This window comes from Pholcus phalangioides, unplaced genomic scaffold (assembly GCF_987345545.1).
Source record: "Pholcus phalangioides strain wild (caught in Gottingen) unplaced genomic scaffold, Ppha-v1.0 ptg000002l_1, whole genome shotgun sequence".
Classification (NCBI taxonomy): Eukaryota; Metazoa; Arthropoda; class Arachnida; order Araneae; family Pholcidae; genus Pholcus; species Pholcus phalangioides.
The window spans coordinates 2856851-2873593 of record NW_028301595.1 but is presented as its reverse complement, the minus strand read 5'-3'; the positions used below and the strand labels follow the sequence as shown (position 1 = coordinate 2873593).

Sequence of the window (16743 nt, the reverse complement as noted above, 5' to 3'; positions counted from 1 at the left end):
TAACCCTAAATTTTAGAAATTATATTTTTTTTTAAGTCAGGGCCACTAGAGCTCACCTGCCGCTCGGGTGCAAAGCCTCGTGTGTTCCTCGTGAGAGGCTGTAAGGGCCTTGGGGACTTTGGGGGTAAACCTGATTTTTTATTCGTCCAAAGCCTCACACCATTGAATATCAAACAAAATAGACTTGATCGTATGTCCTACTTTTGGTTTAGAGTTATTTCAACATTCTTAACAGATAATCTTTTTCAGTTCTTTTTGATGAGCCATCATATTTTCTTTTCTTTCGGGTGAAATTTTTTTAATTTAGCTCAAATCTTTAACATAGAGTTGAACATTGTTAATGCCAACATACCTACTCCAAAATTCCTAGGGTCCCTGAAAAGACAGAAACTAGGCCATTTTGGTGCTACTACAAGCTCTGGCAAGTGAGAATCCTAATTCTTTCTTTGCCTGTATTTGATTGCTCCCTTAGGCACCAAAATGCACACTTGCCCCACGCGATACAGTCCATTCTTGTTTCTGGTATTACGTCCCCAGGCCCTGTCTGTGAAGAATTTTTCTAACACATTAACTGGTAGGGTTTTTGGCCCACCAGTAAGGAGAGAAAATGTTCACTGGTGGGCTATGACCTATTGTTTTTGTCAATTATTATGATATCCTGTGCACTGTTGGATGCCCTTTTTTTTGTCAAAGTTGCCCAACAATTTCTTATAAAATAGCCTGCGCTGTGTTCTCTCAATATCTTCATTTTCAAGTTGTGGCTCAAGAGGAACAGCACACGTGATGTCTTGTGAATTTTTATTATTTCAAAATTAAAAAAATTTATGAATCTAAACAAATGCCCAAGCTGCCACCCCTTACAACCTGCCATCCAGGTGCGCCGCACCCCTTGCACCCTCACTTAAGCCGCCCTGTTTGAAGCCATAAACAAAGAAGAATATGTCAGTGAAACCTCTCTGAAGGGAAGGGTCCTCCAATAGGACCATTTTTTTTTTCTAATGCATTGATTAACTCCCATTAAGAGGCCATCTTATGTTGCGGGGGGAGGGTACAGTACTTCTAAGAACAAGGAAGGAAGGCCCTCTCTGAGAAGATTCATTGTATTTCAATTTAAAGAAAAATTTCTATGCCAGTAGGCAAGGTCGTAACTAGGCAGGTACAACAGGTGCACCCGCAAAGGGACTACCTGGAGGAGGGGGGTAAAAATGGACCAGAAGTGGCTTAAATTCAAATTCTTGCACAAGGCACAGGAATGCCTAGCTATGGCCCTACCAGTGGAGCATGAAAATTTGTGGGGGGTGTGGGGGGGGGACAAAACAAATATAGACTTAGGTTTGTGAAGAAGAACCATTCTTTTTCTTTATATAATTCTTATGCTGTTTTATGAGTTGGGTTGAATGAATGCCAGACCTCCTTTTATAATAAGGCTAGGATTTCATTTTCTCACGATTTTGCATATTTTGCTATTTTTACACAATAGAGAATTTTTTCATATTTTTCTAGCATTGTTTAAAAGTATTCTTTTCCTTGCCATCTCATTACTGAAAGACATTAGAAATTTAAGTAGAAAAAAATTTGGATCTTGGTATTCATCCTAGTGATATTACTGATTCCTTCTCCCCTTTCTTAAAGCTACAATTAAATGTTCGGGAGCAGCCTGTTGTATTCCAGTCTTGTCTTCGCTGTTGCCTGGCAGTCTCTCAAAGTCCCTTTCCACTATCTTTTTTACCCCTCCCCCAATAATATTGTTGCTGTAAATTGATTCATTGTACAATCAATTCCATCCACATCACATATACAATAAGGCCTCAATATTAAAATTGGTTTACAAACAAAGTCATAGCCCTGTGGAATAGTGCCCATCCCCATTGACTTCACTTTTGTTGTATATTGATTCTGTGATATTCATGTGGTCCAAAGATGCTGTCGCTCTTCACTATCCATAAGAAGGTTTTTGACAGCTGGCTGATGAATTTAGGAAAGAAAGAAAATTCAACAGCCCTTGTGGTGAATCAAACTCACTGCATGAGTTAGGTCTGACCATCCATGTACAGACCCGTTCAGTGCTCACGAGCTCCAAGGAAAGATTGAGATTCGTTGCTTTTGTAGTCTAGGATGCTCAACTGGCAAGGACGGGGGTTCAATTCCCCGTAAGGGCAATTCAATTTTCTTTCTTACCTAAATTTGTCTTCGCATAAGCCAGCTGTTAAAAATCTTTGTATTCATATATATTGTGCTTAATAAACTGAAGAATTTCAGTGAAAGCAACAACTATTTTTTTTTAAATAGTATCAGTTGCATTAACACACCTCATTTGCACATTATTTTCTTAAAATTAATGTTGCCAAAGTAGGAAAACTTTAGGGGTTTTTTTGCTCTATAGGGCTGTCATTTAGTTTTTTTATGGCGTGTTTTTACTTTTTTTAGGGCATATTTTCAGCGTTTCTAAAGCATAAATGCATTTTTTATAGAGCATTTTCAAGCAGTTTAGGTCATAAAAATCCTCTCCTTATTTATGAGCAATCAAATGTTTTATTTCCATTGATACAATCATTGATTTAAAATATATATCGGCTACAATAGATTCCATTTAAGAAACGCCCCACTTCAGACACTTTACATTTTAAGGTAACTTCTTTCCTGATTGCTTTTCTTATATGTTAAAAGCATTTCCTGTTCAAGAAATTTTTTTTGCTCCTTATACATTCATATTGTATGGTTTCACTGAGGATATATTGAATGGTATTTCTCCTGTTTTGAGTAATGTTAATTAAAATTATGGTTTTTTTTTCTATTCAGGACAGACCGTCCACATGGTTTGCTTTTATATCATGGTTCAACAGCTAATGTTAGTGATTTTCCATTTTATGAACTTTATGTCATGTTAGAAAATGGAAAACTAAAAATCATACATTGCTATCATAATGATGGCCAAGATGAAACATTCTCCATTGGGAAAGGTAAACACTTTTTTATTTTTCTCTTCTCTTATTTCTCGTTTTATTTGTAAGAAAGAAAATGTCCCTCTCAGTGTTTTCATAATAATAAAATTTATATTTCTATTGAGTCTCCAAACAATACGTTGCACTAATTAAAATGGTGAAATAAAAAATTTTCTAGATGAAAAGTGCTTCCGATTTCCGTCAACAAACTTTAAAAATCGCACCAATCTAATACCAACATCTTTCATGCTGGTATTGGGAGAAATTAGGACCCTTTTTGTCTGACACTAAAGAAAAAATAATAAGAGCATAGGCAGATACAGACGAGGGTGCAATGAAGGTGAACACCCCTTCCCCCTCCCCCAATTTTTTTTTTACTACAGTTGAATCCCATTTTAACAAATGTCAGTATAGCAAAAATCTCATTTTAATGAGCACTTTTCTTATCCCCCAGATAAGTTTACATAGGAACTTTGCAAAAACCTTGAATTCTTTTATAACGAAATTTTGTTATAACAAAGTGATTTCTTCTGTCTCTTGGAGTTCGTTATAACCGGATTCGACTGTATTAGCATAAGCAGGAGCGTGGAGGTGGAAAATCCCCTGTCCACACTCTGTGTAATCCGCTTTTTCCCGTGGTCGAAGAGTCTGTTTTTGTGAAAGGCAATAATTAGCGCTTAGTGCTTTGCCTATGCCGAATGTGATAGTGGTTTTATTTATTTATCCTCTAGACCAGATCAGGGCTGCAACTGGGTGGGGAGACAGCCCAGGCACTGGAATAGATTGGGTGCTGAATTCACCCTTTAACTACTCCTTCATTACAGGAGGGGGGGGGGGGTGTCATAATATGTGTGCTTGCTCGGGCAGACAAAGTATCTAGTTGTGACCCTGAACAAGCATGGAGTATATTCAAAGGTAAAGCCAACTGATCTAATGTATTTGTGTATATATGAATTGACATCACACATCATCATGCCCCCCCCCCAGACTTTCAAGTCTATCTCTGCCTATGTGAACAAAACACCCATAATGTGTTGAAATATGCTAGGATTCTCTCCTTCTCTCATGGTTTTTCCTTGCTATTGCATTGCTTTTTCTTTATTGTGCATGTCAGTATTGTCACTCAGTGTTTCTGTCACAAATAATGTGAAGAAAAAATGTCATCCTTCATTTGACAAGTGTCACTGGTCTGTTTCATGAAGCTTATATTACTACAGGGAGCCACTGCAAGGATATCATGTGACGTGTTTAATGCATAGTTTGTGCCAGGCTATTTCCCCATTGAAATGCATGGTTCAGTCTCTAAATATTGCAAGTAAATGTCTCCTGTTAGATTAAAAAAAGGATAGAGAACTCTTCTAAAGATAAAAAAGATTAAATTATTTCTTTCATTAATTATAGAATTATATCGTTCATCAATGCTGAACATATCTCTTCCATTTATTATTTCAAACTTCTTTAAACTCCTATGGATGCCATAAAAAAATAACAGAGATTTCACTGACATTAAACACGTTCACATAATCTTCCAACGAATTATGTTTAGGACACCGTTACTAGCACTGCCGAGGCGGAGTAACCACTGATGTCATTCTCCCTCCAGTAATATAAGCTTGATGGTCTGTTTAGTCATGTTTAAGTCTATACCTGTCTAAATGCTGTAATTTTTTCATCATAGGTTTAAATCGTGATAAATGGCATCATGTAACATTCCGCATAAATCCTGGTACTGCTCATGTGTCTGTGATTGTGGACAAAAATGAAATGACGGTACCCCTTCCATCTTTATCACATTCGCCAAGTTATAATTTGATAGATAATCATCCAGAGACAGTCTTATATTTTGGAGGTGAGTCCCCCCGCCCCCCGTATCTCAATAATCATTTTATAATAATTATTATTATTTATTTTAAAATTGCATTAGAATTCATATCTACGTTTCTATTCTCCGGTTAAATTAATGCTTTTTGTATCTTATACATTAGCTTTTTCACCTGCATATCACTTGTTATATCTAGATTCTCTTTATGAGCTGTACTTGTTATATCAGACTTTTACTGCATTTCAGTTGCCAGCCTTGTTTATGTTTCATTTGAACAACTCATATATAATATTACTATTAGATATCTTAAACATTTTTTTTCACTGCATCCAGAAATTTGTATTTCAGATTTTGATAGACTTTCCTGATATAAAATATTTAGACAAGCTTTCGAACATTTGTTTCTAGGTTTAGATCCAAACAACTACGAAACAAATCAGAAGTACAATTACGTTCGCTTCATCGGTTGCCTTGGTAACATCATGTTCAGTCAGCTCGGTCATCCACTCACCCCAACAAAAGTCATTGCAGCTAATCAACTGTATCCAAGATATGTTGACTTATGTAAGAAGTCAAATCCATGTCTCTACAAAGGTCATTGCATCAACCATTACACTCATACATCCTGTGATTGCTTTGGTACTGGTCATGAAGACAGCATTTGTTTCCATTCAGGTAATATGGGAAGAAAGTTTATTTTTCTTGATAGGCCAGCTGAATTTATGTTTGGGATTTTCCCATTTATGATGCTTATTTCTTCACTTTTGATGAATGTTTTGCTTGAATGTTATTCGTTTCAATTTTTTTTTTCCAAATGTCAATCTATGTAAGTATCAGCCTAATGAATTTTTAGTTACACTAATATTTCAATGTTTTAATCTTGTGTTTAATATATGCTGTGTTCTAATTTGAATTTTACTGTGAAAGAATTTACTCATATATAAATTGAGATTAATAGGCTATATTTTTTCAATATACAGTGTGGACGAGAAGTTGTGGACACATTTTAAAAATTAATAACAAATTAATAAATTGACATGAAAAGGTGTGGTTTGGGCTAAAATACTTATCATGGCCTAGAGTTATTTATTTATTTTTTGGTAAATTAAAAAAGTTGAAATTTCACTCACACAGATGGCACTGTAAAACAAAAAACTCGACACAACACATGAAATGCAGTACAGTGTATAATTTATGTTTGTGATAATTTGCATTACATAAAACTACCTCATTCCAACATGAATGCCCTTTCACAGATTTAAATGTAGCCCAAGTTAAAATGGGTGCTCATACTGAGAAATATGATAGTTTTATGTTATGCACACAAAACATTAATTTATGCACTGAGTGTGTTGCATTTTATGTGTTATATCGAGTTTTTGTTTTACAGAACCACCCGTGAGTAAAATTTCAATTTATTTTTTATTATTTATCAAAATTCTCTTGTCCATGATAAGTATTTTAGTGCAAACTGTGCACCATTTTATGTCAATTGCTTGATTTCTTATTAATTTATAAAATATGTCCAGGACTTCTCGTCCGTCCTGTAAGTTTTTTTTCATTTGTTTTATTTTATGATGAACCAGGTCTTGACAAACAGGGAAAAAAACTTGGTGCATCCGAATTTCTTAAGAGTTACACTTTTTTTTCTGAGAAAATTGGTCCAAAATAATTTCTTTTCCTTCTTTTTAAAACTTTTTTGAGACCTTTTTCATGTTTATGTATATGCTGATATAAAGTCAAAAAATGTTGTTTTGTCATCAGACTCTAATTGTGTAATCACACACACTTGAAAATCTCAGGCACAAATTTTTTTAGCCTCCATGACTCTTTAGTGACATCCATTAATTTGAATTTTATGTTTTCAATGTTTTATTCAGTTCTTGAAAATGTGAATTTCAGATCCGGTCACTGTCACATTAAGGGGTTATTCCTACATTACTTACAGAGTATATGACTGGCGGGATAGAGTCCATTCAGAAGTCACTAGAATAAGCTTTACTTTTCGGGTAAGTTGTAATGTATAGAGCGTCTATAATTAAAGTTGCCAATGTTCTGAGCCGTCTACTATCTATAGACTTTTTTTCTTCACTGCTTTCAATTTGTTTGATTATATAAAATTTCTTTATAGACTTACTTTGAGAATTCCTGTTTGGTTTATGCTTCTGGAAAGCATCCAGACTACAGTTATGTAGCAATTAGCTTGTATAAAGGTCAACTACACTTTGAAATTGACTTTGGTGACGGTCCCTTGAATGCCACCATAGGTGTTTCATTAAATGATGACGCGTAAGTTTTTTGTTCTATCTCATGATTTTCTTTTGATGAGAAAAAATAAATATAGCACCATATTACTGTTGAATTTTATTAAATGAGTCGTTCAATTGCAAAACTAGGTATAAGTGCCATCCATATCTTTTTACAGAAAGGGACGAAAACTTTTCTAGCGTGTATTTTTTGAGCTGATCTCTTGTTAAAATGTTAATATTATGCCGTTAAAGTGCTAAGTTTCAAGCAGTCAGCTCAAAAAATACACTTTTCAAAAATCACTTTCTGTGAAAAAAATCTGGATGCACACATGTGGCACTTAACGAGTTGTGCAACTGTACATTTTGTGCATTTATTTTATGTGCAGTTTTTGAAACTTTGAATGTCTTTAGTAAGGCCCTTTATAAGCAGTACAATTAAATTTGAAATAGACTTTTCAAAATGATTTTACCAGCTTTCAATGCAAGTCATTAACTTTAGAAAAATTATCAATTTGAAAAAAAATAATTGTGCATTAAAGGTTAATCATATGCAAGATTTTCTCGTGGGGGGGGGGGGCTCGTCATTTTTTTCTTCCTAGTAGAGGAGGCTGTTTTTTTTACTGCAAAAAACATTAAAATCTTGGCTCAGAAGGGGGGGAGGGGGTTCGAACAACCTCCCCCTCCTCCTCCTCCTCCTATGTATGCCACTGATTTTGGATACAAAATGTTCTAGTTGTACATGTGCTGACATTAGAAAAGTATTGGCTATGTTGTAAAATTCATCAGTTGATATGTTGTCAAGGCTGCAACTAGATACTTTGTAATGTATATATACATATATACATATTTGTATGTTACTCAGTGCAAGCAAATATTTCAGTGTCCTTGTGTAATGTAGAAGGAGCAGTTAAAGGATGAATTTGGTGGACCTCTAGTCCAGCACCACGGTCACCAGACCCACCTGCCCCCCTCCTCCCATAGTGTGTAGTTATCATAAATTTTATTCTGAAACACAAAATTTGCTCCTACATGCTATTTATTTCTCGCAGATGGCACACATTTACTCTTCAACATCATGGCAAACACATTTCCTTGCAGCTTGATACCAAGTGGCAAGCTTCTCTGCTGGCAACTGAACTTTTTCATCATCTTCATCTTGACCCTGAAATATACATAGGTGCGGCCCCTAGAGGAGCTCAAGGTAAAATAAAAATCTGTATAGGTCGAAATAACGAACTTTATCACAGGGAAAAATACCTTATTTTTTAAGTATTCCGTGCGGACATATTTTCTGAAATCAAAACTTCTGCACTTCATTTGCAGGATTAAAATCTAGGGAGAAATTTATTGGCTGCCTGAAGAATGTGTATTTCAATGACAAAAGCATTCTATACGATTTATTCAATGGTGAGAATACCGCCCGTTATTACAGCATCTTTGGTGTTGAGTATGGCTGTGATCCTACTAATGTAATACCTGTAACATTTCCTCTTGCGGAATCAAAACTTGTTCTCAAAATGCCTAGCTCAAAGAGACTACAGCTGTCAGTAGAATTCAAGACATCAAGGGAAAATTGTGTTCTAGCTTCTGGTGAGATAAAAACTGAAAGCGGCATCGGGAACTGGGAGGTAAGATGATGTAAGTTTACTTCAATTTGATATTTTTTAACTAAATGAATAGACTTGTTGACATTTAGTTTGAAAATTCAGCTTGAACTGTTCGTCTAGTTTTTCAGATACATTTGAAATTAAAATTATTCATTCCTAATCAATGATTGGAATTATTTCTGGGGAATCAGGTTCAAGGTATCCTGAATGTTTAAAGAAACACTCAATAATGATACAATTGAAAGCTGACGTAGATGAATCCAAAATTGCAAAAGAACCACGGCTATACGCGTTTCAAAAATGAATTTATTTAAATTCGACTCTTTCATCCACAACAGTGAGTAACTCACGCTATAAGAAGTTTTTCTTCTTTGTTTCTGCTACTGATGAAGGAATTTCATAGTTCTGAAACGCGTGTAGCCGTGGTTCTTTAGTAATTTTGGGTTCATGTACGTCGGCTTTCAATTGTATTATCTAACCACAAAGGTAATTCATTTCTACCCAATAATGATTCAGGTTAAGACTTATAATTTAAACTCCTTTTAAAAAGTAGAAAAAAGAATGCGATGTGATGATTGCGTGTGTGGAGCCAATGTCTGAAATTTTGACTTTCTACAAAAGAACTGACCATCTAGCATATTCTGCCAGATTTCTGACTTAGCAATGACATACGCATGTAGATATAACTAGTTGAAGCTCCCCATTGCTTTAGAGAAAAAATAATTATTATCCAAACCAAAATCATGATACAAGATATACTGAAAAACTGGCTGTTTATGTAGTGATACTGATTTTTGGAAAAATTTCATGTCTGCCCTACTGGGACTCAAACACGGGTCCCTCAGATGCTGACTGAGTGCTCTACCAACTAAGCCAGGCATCTTCAACCTGTTTCTCACGAGCACCACTGTGCCCTCTGAAGCACCCAGATGACTCGATACTCGTCTCTGATTTCGTGCTCGCGAGCACTTGATCAACGTCTCAATTGAATACCTTTTATAAATTACATTCAAGGATTAAAATCATCCTAACTTCATGCATCAGCATATGTCAAACTTGTCGTAAGGACTTCTTCTGATGATGGTTACAAGCAGTGCTTGCGACTAGAAAAAGATTGAATACCTCTGAACCATAGTGACAGATAGATTGTTTTTAGGCACCCAATTAAACGAAAACTATTTTTTTCTTAAAAATTTATAAATACTTTTTATAGCAGCAATTTCAAATTTTCACTTATATTAAGATTTTTACTATTTTGTTTCAGTTGGGTGAGTTGATATGGTGTATTATGTTGCTATATACTGATATAATTTTGCTACTTTCGATTACGTTGATTATAAAAAAAATTTACAGGTGTTGCTTAAATATTAACATTCATTTCACTTACATATTTATGTAAATTTATTTACGCATGTTCAATTGATTATTTATATTTTGTAAATCAGATTATAATGTGACCTACGTGGTGATTAGTTTCTAAACATTTTATCTTTAAAAACTCTCATCTGCAAAGAGATTTTCTTATAGGAAAAGAATCTGAGAACACATAAATTCATTCCATGCTTGTAAAATATTATTACTCATAAAAAACTTAAATAAGCAAATGCAAAGTAACCTACATTGTATTCTGTGTAAATTAAAATTAATAGCCTATAGCTTACACAGAGTCTTACGTTGCTGTTGGCTTTAACTTTTAAGAAGCAGCTGTGCTTTAATTTGTTAAATGAAGACTTCTACATTCCATGCTGCTAAGTTTGGTATTCTTTAAAAGTCTGAGCATTTTTTCTTTCTTTTTGGAAATTTTTTACTTGTAAATTAAGTTTCTGGCAAACCACAAAAATGGAAGAGTGTTCTTATAAGTATTGAGCTATATCTATATATATAAAATTGATTTTCTGTCTGTGTGTGTGTATGTTCTCTATACAAATCTACAATTTTAGATCGATCGTCGCCAAATTTTGCATATATACCAAATGGGACCCGACTTGAACGATAGGCTACTTTAAAATTTTGTCAGAGCAGGGCAAATGCCCCAAATGGGCAAAAAACCGTAGGGCAACAATGGTTTTTGGGCCTCAACAATCACTTTCCGAACGTTTATTTTGGTTACCGTGGTTCCCTAGCAATGCATTTAAGACGTGTATATGCCTTTACAATGGTTTCTCATTTCTTCAATGCTATACGTATATGTATAATAGTTTATGACTTTATAATGGTTTGCCACTTTATTCAATCCTCCCAGTAATGAGAGCTTTTTGAATAGACACCATCATCAGCATCACTTTGAGGGTAAGGCAAAAGATGATCCCCCCAGTGTTAAAATTGCCGATTTTAATGTAGAAATGCGGAAATTTGGTGGGGTTTTTTCTGTCACATCAATAATTTTAAAAATTGTATTAAATACTTCATTTTTGAAATATTGAGTTCGCTTAGAGATATACGAAGCCCAGGAGATTAAATATGAAGTAATTAGCCAGACCTATATATATATATACTTTTGAGTTGGATATCCATGTAATAACATTGATTTCAACTTTTTATTTGTATCTTCTCAAGCATGAAAATTAATGTCTCCGTATTGTCTTTTGATATTTAACTGCATAAATTCACATATAGTTTAGGTTGCTTTAAAATTAATTATGGCCCCGTAAAAAGTACATCGAAAAAATTCCACAGCTTTAATTAGGCATTTTTTGAAGCAGAAACAGGCAGAGATGGATAACTTGAAGTTCAAAGGGGGGGAATCAAAATACCTAGCACCCTTTGAAAAAAGAAAAAAAATATTTTTTTTTTACGTTTCTTTAAATCTAGATTTGTTTCTTTCATGAGTCACGTAGGAAGTCGCCATATTGGTGAACTTGGACACGGTTTGCATGTCCCTCAAAGAAAGAGAAGAGGGAGATATCAGGTGATCCAAAAAAGCCTCATTGAAAAAAGCCCGGGCAACGCCGGGTATTATAGCTAGTAAATTATAAAACTGTAGTTGAAGGAAACAAAACAAAAGGTAAAATAATTATCTGGCCATAGTATAAGCACAGCTTATGAACCATCAGGTTTTGTTGGAAATTATCAATTCAGTTATTTTACTAAATGAAAGTGAATATTCTAATGAACAGAAAAGAACAAAAACTCAAAAACATTTTAAAAAAATGGAGCTGTTTGGTACACCTGGTTCTTCAATTGTACTAACCTATTTTTTTGCTAAAACATAATTAAAAAGTAAAAATTTATTGGTACCAGGGTAGGTGGCTTGAGCGAGAGTGCAAGGGGTGCTGTGCATCTTGGCAGCAGGTGGTTTGGGATAGCAGCTTAGGCTCAAGTCAGACACAAAAATTTTCATAAACTTCCAATAGTAAAAATTCAAATGATATCACACTTGTGAGCCATACCTTGATGCCGAAGATGCTGAGAAAACTTACGGGAACAAACTAGGTCTGATCGTAATACCAGAAACAATAATGTACTCTGTCACAAGTAGAGCAAGTGTACATTTTGGTGCAACCACCAAGTAATTTTTATGGAGTGGTAAAATATAGGCAAAGGAAAAATCTGGCTTCTTACTTGTGCAGTTCCAGAGCATCAGAAATTAATTTGAATAAATTTATTAATGAAACTCATCTCGTTATACTTCCTGTTCACCGGCAGTGGCATCGGAGCCAGGGATGCTGGTGACAGGAATTTATGACTCGAGTCTGAGCATCCCCAGAAGTAGCTATATCGAAATTTTATAAACAAAGCTTAAAACGAGCATCCACAGGTACTAAATACTTCCGACACCTATTTACGGGATAAGTTTACATAATGATCATGGGGTCCTCCCCTCCCTCCATCACAAGGGTATATGGCTTCAGCCCTTGCCAATCCTGATTTTTTTTTTTTTTTCTTTTTTACACGCTATAAATTTTCTATAGAAGAGGCCCACCAAAGGTCCTAGCCTAGGGGCTCTGCTGCAGGTTGTGGGGGCATGGTAATGATGCTCATCAATAAAAGTTGTAATGTGTATCATGTTATCTGGTGTAATTAAGAATGGTTAAATAATCCTGGTCTTAAATGTGGGCCATATGGTCACAGACATGTTGTTTGGTAAGCAATGGTGTGTGGTTTTTTACTAAAAAAATCATGTTTATCATGGGGTGAACTAGGCTAAAGCCCTGTCATGCCAAGCTCTTCTTTAAAGGCGGCACTTGAGGTTTTGCACCTAAGTGGCAGGTAAGCTTGAGCTGCCTCCTGACTGAACATAAACACACATTTAAATATTTAATTTTTTTTTTTTAATTTATCACAAAGCTTTTCGAAACCTTGTCATCTACTTATGTTTTGATGAGATTGTTTCAATTCATTCATCACCTGATAATTTGAGCGTTTCATCTTAATGATTTGTGCTGATGTTTTTAAATTGTGAAATCAGGTGTTATTGCAAAAAGGAGTTGCAGCTTTTGTCATTGATGCTGGGACCAAAGGTGGCAATAACTGGATGTTAAAGGATGAAAAATCTGGTAAACAACTAGCAGATGACCAATGGCATCAAGTTGGAGCTACCTATGATAGCGGGTATTCATTATATTTGTTTTGTCATATTTTGGAAATTATGTAATTTACCCCCTCTTCACAGATCTCAGTAGGTGGTATGTCACCTGATTATTTTTTTTAAATAACCACAGTAAAGTTTTTATTGAATAGAGTAGGCATTTTACTATAATAACATAACTCTTTTTAACAATTTTATAATCAAAATTGGCAAAGGTAAAAATTATTTTCAGCAATGCTGCAAGAGAAGTTCAATTTTTTTTAAATTTAAGTGCTACAAATTGGGCCTTGGCATTTAAATTTCTGAACTGACTTGAAGGGTTAAGAGTTATACATCTTCACAAATCCTTAGTTGGCACTGTATGTGTAGATTAATAACTGATACCTTGATAAATGAGTTATTAATATTTCTTGTCTTGTTTCTAGTGAAGTTAAATTGGTAGTTGACTATAAGCACTCATCGAAAAGTACATTTACTGATCCATTGGAATTCTTGAGGGAAATGATTGTTACAACAAGCTCAGTCAATGCTAAAAGAGGTTGGTGTTGAATAATGCCTTGTATATATATTTTTTAAATATTTTGTTTGAATTTGATGTGTATAGTAGACTCGGGGTAATTTGGCACTCGCAGGACAAGGGATTTGTCAGATAATTAAAAACTATTAATTGACTCGGAGATACAATATCAATGATATTTTCTCTATGTACAAACATTAAACTCTCTGAGTAATACAAATAAAATAGTGAACTACTGTATCAGTAGTAAAAGTTCGAAAATAACATGAATGGGATGAGACCTGGACTAATAGCAATCACAAAATAAGTTTTTAAATAGTAGAGGAGTGTCAGTCAACTAAGTCAATTGGATAATTGAGTGTTGTATAACATAGAATCAACTATGTATGTCTTTAAAGTGTTCTGATGTTAAAAACATATGTAATATAACCATGCAAAAGATACATCCATCTTCAGAAGGGGTTTTAAAAAAATCTGCAAAATATATGAAATTGGTATAAAAGAAATCTCCAGCAAAACCTGTGTATAATGAAAACTTATGTATAACAAAAACTGTCTATAACAAACGATATTTTCTTTGGTTCGAGTGAAATTCCTATTCAATAGGAAATAGTGCAAATGCTCAAACTGTCTGCAACGTTACCCTGTGTATAACAACAATATTTTTTGTAAGTCCCTACAACATCGTTATAGGCAGGTTTTATTAGACAGGCATAGCATTCATCTAATTAAGGTTTGACGCACAGGGTCATCTTATAAGAGCATAAAAGGCTTCCAGGCGAAGTGATTTTTCTGATCCTCTCTCCCCCCCCCCCCAAATTTACATACTTATTCTCAAAATCATTATTAGATCTTATTATCATGAGACCCCATAGGCGGAGGTAGACTTGGAATTCTGGGGGAGCATGGTCATTAGGTCATTAATGCTGGGGGGCACAATGATGATGATGTCAACAATTCATATATACACATATACATTAGATTAGTTGACTCCACCTTTGACGCTGGGGAGGGGACAATGTCCCCCCCCCCTCCTGTATCTCCACCCATGTGCTAACATAACAGATACTCAACTCATTGAAATTTGACTTACCGAAAATTGGTTGTATATACAAGGTAGGTGGACGATAACTCACTCGAAAGAAGTGGACTGTAAACACTTTTAATAAATTTACGATAATTTTAATTCACAAATATAACAAATTAACTCGCACGAAATCCCGATCGAGGGAATCGTTGTACAATTGACCAGCTCGAGGTCTCAACTCATACTCCCTCACACACACACTGTCACACACTCATAAAAACACTTTTTTCTCTCTCTCTCTCTCCCTGGGGACGGGAGGGGAGCTCTCATCACCTTTTGACCTCTGCTCTCTCCTTACTTTTCTTCTTCTTCTTTTTTACTATTATTATTATTACGCAGCAACATACCGCCGGGCGTTGCAATGTTCTTCGAACATTCAACCAATTGCAATTATAATGTAATAATATATAAAACTGATCGTTTCAAAACCTGAACAAATACAAATTTTAACTAAATACACAGAATAAAGAAAATTGACACACTCAATTACATTATAAATCAACACCTTTCGATACATAATAAAGCATAATATACGATATTTACATTAATTTTCCATAGGTAAAATACACAATTTTGAAATAGGTCGCTTATATGTGCCTGAAGCCGTTTTCACAGCAACCACTCTAATCTTGTTATCCTGTTTGCCAGGATATGTTTCCGTAATTCGACCTATAAACCATTTACAAGGAGGTAAATTATCCTCTTTAACAATAACCATGTCACCTATTTCTACGTTTTCCTTTTCGAAGAACCACTTATTCCGTTGCTGTAATGTACTCAAATAGTCTCGATGCCACCTTTTCCAAATGACTTGTACGAATTTCGTTGTTTGTTGCCATCGGTTAAGCCGATTTTCTGGCACCGAAGTCAACTCTGGTTCTGGAAGTGAAGTGATCGGCCTTCCAATAAGAAAATGACCAGGTGTTAGGGCCTCCAAGTCATTTGGGTCTTCTGACATGGCAGATATTGGTCTAGAATTTAGGACTCCTTCTATTTGAGTCAAAACAGTAAGAAATTCTTCGTAAGTGAGCCTTGTCTGGCCGATGGTTCGTTTTAAGTGGTATTTGCAAGATTTCACTCCTGCTTCCCAGAGACCACCGAAGTTTGGTGTTCGGGGAGGAATGAATTTCCAATCTATGCCATCCGAGGATAAATAGCCAGCAAGGTCCTCATCTGGTTGAGCTACAAGGTTGTATAAGTTTTTGAGCTCAACATTTGCTCCCACAAAATTTTTTGCATTATCTGAATACAACTTAACACACTTTCCTCTTCGAGAAGTGAACCTTTTAAGAGTTGCAATAAATGCAGCAGTGGTAAGATCAGTAACAATATCCAGATGGATCGCTTTCGTCACTAAACATACAAAAATACACACATATATTTTATTCAAGGTACCCTTTCTTTGATTTTTGTACTTTATAGAAAAGGGTCCACAAAAATCAACACCAGAAATGTTGAATGCAAAATCTCTCGTTACCCGATCCTTAGGTAAAACACCCATAATTTGTTGAGCCGTTATAGGTTTAGCTTTAAAGCACACAATGCAATCATGAACAATTTTTCTACATACACTTTTACCATTTATAACCCAAAACTTTTGTCTGAGTTGATTCAATAATGCTTGTGGCCCTAAATGTAGATACTTATTATGATAATGTACAACAATCAACTTGGTTAATCGGTGTTTTGTGGGCAATAGAATAGGAAACTTCTGATTATAGCCCAGTGTACTATTATTTAATCGGCCACCAACTCTCAGATTCCTTTTTCGTCCACAAAAGGATTCAAACTTTTTATCGGACTGTCGAAAGGGACCTTACCTTTTCTTTCAGACCTTTGAGTTCTGGTTTGAACTCCTCACCTTGAATCAATTTCACGAGATGCAGCTCAGCATTATTGATTTCTTCAGCATCTAAAGGACTATATTTTTTCTTGTTTTTACAATTATTAAGAAACCTAAAAATGAAACTCAAAATACGAACAATCTTAAT

General features: G+C 35.0%; 1 protein-coding gene across 4 annotated transcripts in view; it reads left to right on the top strand.

The window, feature by feature from the left end:
* Nucleotides 1-16743, top strand: part of axo (axotactin) — a 109330-nt gene that overhangs the window by 56982 nt on the left and 35605 nt on the right. For all 4 annotated transcript variants that reach the window (XM_089237152.1, XM_089237144.1, XM_089237167.1 and 1 more), the window contains exons 3-11: nucleotides 2800-2960; nucleotides 4621-4791; nucleotides 5173-5439; nucleotides 6667-6773; nucleotides 6896-7053; nucleotides 8063-8214; nucleotides 8337-8641; nucleotides 13029-13171; nucleotides 13574-13686. In XM_089237152.1, coding sequence (XP_089093278.1) covers nucleotides 2800-2960; nucleotides 4621-4791; nucleotides 5173-5439; nucleotides 6667-6773; nucleotides 6896-7053; nucleotides 8063-8214; nucleotides 8337-8641; nucleotides 13029-13171; nucleotides 13574-13686 — 1577 coding nt within the window. The remainder of the gene's footprint in view (nucleotides 1-2799; nucleotides 2961-4620; nucleotides 4792-5172; nucleotides 5440-6666; nucleotides 6774-6895; nucleotides 7054-8062; nucleotides 8215-8336; nucleotides 8642-13028; nucleotides 13172-13573; nucleotides 13687-16743) is intronic.